This window comes from Diaphorina citri, unplaced genomic scaffold (assembly GCF_000475195.1).
Source record: "Diaphorina citri unplaced genomic scaffold, Diaci psyllid genome assembly version 1.1 scaffold9723, whole genome shotgun sequence".
In the NCBI taxonomy this organism is placed as follows: Eukaryota; Metazoa; Arthropoda; class Insecta; order Hemiptera; family Psyllidae; genus Diaphorina; species Diaphorina citri.
Window position 1 is genome coordinate 10614 of NW_007387097.1, and position 4748 is coordinate 15361.

At 37.6% G+C, this 4748-nt stretch overlaps 1 protein-coding gene across 1 annotated transcript in view; it reads left to right on the forward strand.

Annotated features, from left to right (window-relative positions):
* The window catches only part of LOC103522616 (protein gustavus-like), a gene marked incomplete at both ends in the record, with an annotated part of 19994 nt that overhangs the window by 8465 nt on the left and 6781 nt on the right, over positions 1-4748 (forward strand). The window contains 2 exons of the mRNA XM_026832668.1: positions 901-1080; positions 1489-1647. Coding sequence (XP_026688469.1) covers positions 901-1080; positions 1489-1647 — 339 coding nt within the window. The remainder of the gene's footprint in view (positions 1-900; positions 1081-1488; positions 1648-4748) is intronic.

Below are 4748 nucleotides of genomic sequence, written 5' to 3' on the forward strand. Positions count from 1 at the left end.
CGATGTGTTGGCTTTTTTTTCTTTTTGTAGACGGCGCGCGCTTAGCTTGGGGGCCCTGGGAGGCGAGTAGGGTTTGGAATACGGGTACGTACACACAGCTGCGTAAAGACAATTGAGAAGCTTCTTTAATCAAGTAGCGATTAGCGAGTGGCAGTATTACCAGATTGAAAAGATAATTTATAGAGTTGGTAGAATTTTATTAGTAAGAAGGAAAAGAGGGCTCTTGGTAATAAACTGTGATATCCACAAAAAATGTGAAGAAGCTTTCAGATTCACATATCAAAATTGTGAAGAGACTGTTAGGTTCACTTCAATTAACTCGCGATTTAGATTTTTAGATGGATAGATATTTACTATCGCGAGAAGGCAAGAGATATGTAGTAGTGAACGTAACATGAGATACCTATTTAAGAGATAATTACTGTCTCGAGTTGTTAATGTACGCAACTATTTTGGTGACTTGAGTAGGACATAGCTACGCAACCAGACTTGGTGACTGGAATACGACATAGCTACTCAAATGAGGAAACTGGTGGACTGTGAATGTTGTTCTTAGTTGATTGCTTTTTATGATGTGCCAATGGCTGTGTGCCTGGTGACAGTACGCACATTTTACTACTTACTTAAATTCCAAACACGAGGATTAAGAGGAACTGACTATCTGCTTCTAATTCAAGCAGATTTTGTTGCCTACCTCGGTAGTGGTTGGTGTAGTGGACTTTGGATTTGGAGGTTGGTGGTTCGAATTCATAATGTAGTCTCAAAAATGATTGTTTTTTTTTTTTTTTACCAGTCAAATATAAAGTTATTAGGATGAACTTTTTACATAATAGACCTCGCCGACAGCCCAAGGGTTTATATAAAAAGATTTTTTAATTCCTTTGCTCGACACCCGTTTTTAACCCATTTCTGTCATTTGTCTTGTGTGTTTTCAGAGTTTAGTTGGCAGTAATGACCAGTCATGGGGTTGGGATCTAGGCCGTAACAGACTCTACCACGATTCTAAGAACAATACGGGCCTCACGTATCCTACCCTACTCAAACCCGACGAAACCTTTGTTGTTCCTGATAAATTTTTAGGTGAGTAAAAACACACACAAAAAAAAGGCCTAAGAAACAAAATCTCCTCTCCCAGTAGTTAATTTCAGTGTACTCTAGAACCTACTAAGGCTAACCATTTACTATCAGGTAGACCTGTCAAGTAGGTACACCTGATCAGGTCCGCCTGTCAGGTCTACCTGATATCTGATAGTGAGTGGCTGGCCTAAGAAAAACGGCATTTACGGGACCTGATCGAGACCAATTGTGTGGAAGAACTTATTAATGAGAATCCTGCCATTAATGACCATATGCAACCGTGTTGAACTTTTTTTTCCTCCAAATTTCGTCAAAATTGGAGATATCGTTTGTCAGATAAGGCGAAAGAATGTTTAAATTTTTTGATAACCATAATCTAATGTTGTATATCTTTTTGTTCTTCTCCTGCAGTAATCTTAGACATGGATGAAGGCACGTTATCATTTGTGGTGGACGGACAGTATCTAGGGGTAGCGTTCCGAGGTCTCAAGGGAAGAAAGTTATATCCTATCGTATCCGCCGTGTGGGGACACTGTGAGATTACCATGAAATACATCGGAGGACTGGATCGTAAGTACCTTTCGATTTCGTTTCCCAAACTGATTTCATTTTTGATTGTTTCGGAAACTGATTTCATTTTTGACTGTTTCGGAAACTGATTTCATTTTTGATTGTTTCGGAAACTGATTTCATTTTTGACTGTTTCGGAAACTGATTTCATTTTTGATTGTTTCGGAAACTGATTTCATTTTTGACTGTTTCGGAAACTGATTTCATTTTTGATTGTTTCGGAAACTGATTTCATTTTTGACTGTTTCGGAAACTGATTTCATTTTTGATTGTTTCGGAAACTGATTTCATTTTTGACTGTTTCGGAAACTGATTTCATTTTTGATTGTTTCGGAAACTGATTTCATTTTTGATTGTTTCGGAAACTGATTTCATGGACCAGACTCTGGCGGACGAGTGCGCCGCTGTTTTTCTGAATCGTCATATGTCAAGGGGGGATAATTATCAAGGAAGGAAGTAAGAGGGAGAACACTATTGTTACGCGTTAAAACTATATATGACTGAATTTACCAAGTAATAATAGATAGGAAGAAAACATGTATTTTATTAATATAATAAACGCTTTTATCTCGTCCAGAATGAAGAGTTTGGTGAGTCAAAGAGTTATGAGGGCTCCATGACGGGCGGTCCGCGTGAGTGCTCGGACGGATCTATCTCCAACGAATGGATTTTCAGGGATCTTTTAATTTTGGTTTTAGCCCTATTAAACGAAACATTTTTATACATGTTCGAAATAAAAAATAAATTGACTTATTAAATATAAACAGGTTTAGTACTCTTTGTTTGTCCTCCCTCCCCTTCGAGTGTGTGTTTATTATCTTTACAGTTTACACATCGTACCTAACTCCCGTCTAAATGAGCGATGGTAATGGCGCAAGTATCAAGACTACCTGAGTCATATGGAGAATGGGATGTGTGCCATGGGATCTTGGAGGTTATTTCACGTTTGGCTTGACACTTGCCATCAAGGAAACGTTGTACGTCACAGGGACTTGAGTTAAATAAATAACGGTAAAAATAAAATTACTAAAAAAATTGGAAAAAAAAAGTGTGTATTCATTAAATTTGATCTCGAGAAACACTACTGCGTGCGTTTGTTCTGTTCGCAGGTGTTGTTCAAGAGGCCGAAGCTGTTTTCACCCTTTATATCGCTTAGAGGCTTTAAAAACCAGACCGAAATCCCAGAAAACAGGACCACCTGTTCAAGATCCACTAGAATTTCTCGTTGCAGTCAAAATTGCGATCGTATATTAGTTATAAATCTAAGGGAGTATCATTTTCATGAGCTCGTAACGTTGTTGGTTCGGTCGGACAAGACCAAAAGGAGCCGTTTTTTGTCAGCAGAATTACTGAAAACCACCGGATCACAAGATTAAATGTCTTTTTAGGAGGATTTGAATGTTGTAAGTTTCGCTGTGATGAAAATATAAATATATTCCTTTTATAGTTTTGTGTTTTCCTTGCTATTAGAAACATTGTGAAAGCTCGTAGTCTCTTTTATTACATATTTATTCTCTTTTTGTATATGTTTTAAGTTACGTTCTTTATACATATGTTGTTGTGTTGGTGCAAATAACAATTTAATTACCGTCAGTAGCCAGTAATAAAAACAAAAATACATATTTTATAAACGACCATACATGTAATCCATGCCCTCCATGCAGTACTGTCATTGTCATCGCCTCTTCATGTTTCGAATGGTTTACTATTTTGAGACGATCATAGTTTTGTAATTATCTGTTGAAAATTGACTGCCCAATGGTCCACCTATAATTTCATATAGTGTGTCTATGCTGCCACGAACTCAATACAAAAGGAAGTTTTTGTTTGTTTTATGAATATCTATAGGTTAAATTCATGAAACTAAATTTAATTAAAGAAGAAAAAGTGTTTGTTTATTTTTAGTCATACTTTCTTTTTTATTACACTTATGGGGAACTGACTTTTTATTGCAGTATTATTATAACCTCTCTTTATTAGTTAACACATTTATTGAATCTTTTGTTGAGGAGTGATCTTTTGCACGAAATTCGTGTTTTTCTTGATAATCTTTGAGCGCCCTTTGTGGAGAAGTCTATTCCGGTTTAAACCAGTTTTCAACACCGACCGAGACCTCGAGCGCTGGGAGATGTGTTACAATTTTGAACACCTCCTAGAGGTGTAGAGTGCTGAAGATGTGCACACTCTGAGAGTGTGAAACATTGGTCATCCTCGGAGTGAGTCTGTCGTACCCATTCGGGTGTTGTAGCCCAACAATATATACTTTATGTTTGGTTTAGTTATCATAATAGTTAGTTTCATTTTCTAGTTTGTTCACTCCACCGCGGTCTGGTATGTGTTTAATATCCAATTACAAAAAAAAATACAAAAAGTCAGCTTACTTAAAGTGTTAATGTTTTATAGATGTCAACACTAACCACCACAATGTCATTTATTTATGTCCCACTCCAACAAATAACTCCAGGCACCGCCAGAGCCATGGATGTCCTCTATGCACTAGTACCGAACTCCATCTAAGTTCAGCCTTTATGCAAGAAGATCAGAGACGAACGGATGAAAGACAGCCTACTGAGCAGACGTATCCAGGTAGTCTCCATCTCCAAGTCGACCTTACTCTATCTTTCTTGTCTACCCTAATCTATTGTTTAGTTATCCATTTGCCTGCGCTGTATCCATGTTCCCTAGTTCTTCTCTGGCGGAATTGTATTCTTATTATTATCTATTGATTAGTTTGTCTGAATGTTCAAGGTTTATTAGTTTCAAGTTTTTTTTTTTTTTTTTTTTTATTTTCAAGAAAGGAAAACATGCCGTAAAGAGACGTATCGTCATTTAAAGTTACAGCTGACAGAGAGTGTATTAGTGAGCCTTAAAGTTTAAGATAACCGATAGACTCCATTTACAGCAAGAGACTAATTATATGGGGGCGGGAGCCAAAATACTAAACCTGAAATTGAGCTTCGGGTTGTTGGAGGTCTAGACTTCAGGTATCCTGGTTTGGTGATGCGCGCCGACAGCAGGTCATTCTAAGCATCTTCGAGTTGGGTAGGAAATCGCCGACCAGATCGGATTGTGGATCGGAGCCTAACGCCGGGAAAAACACA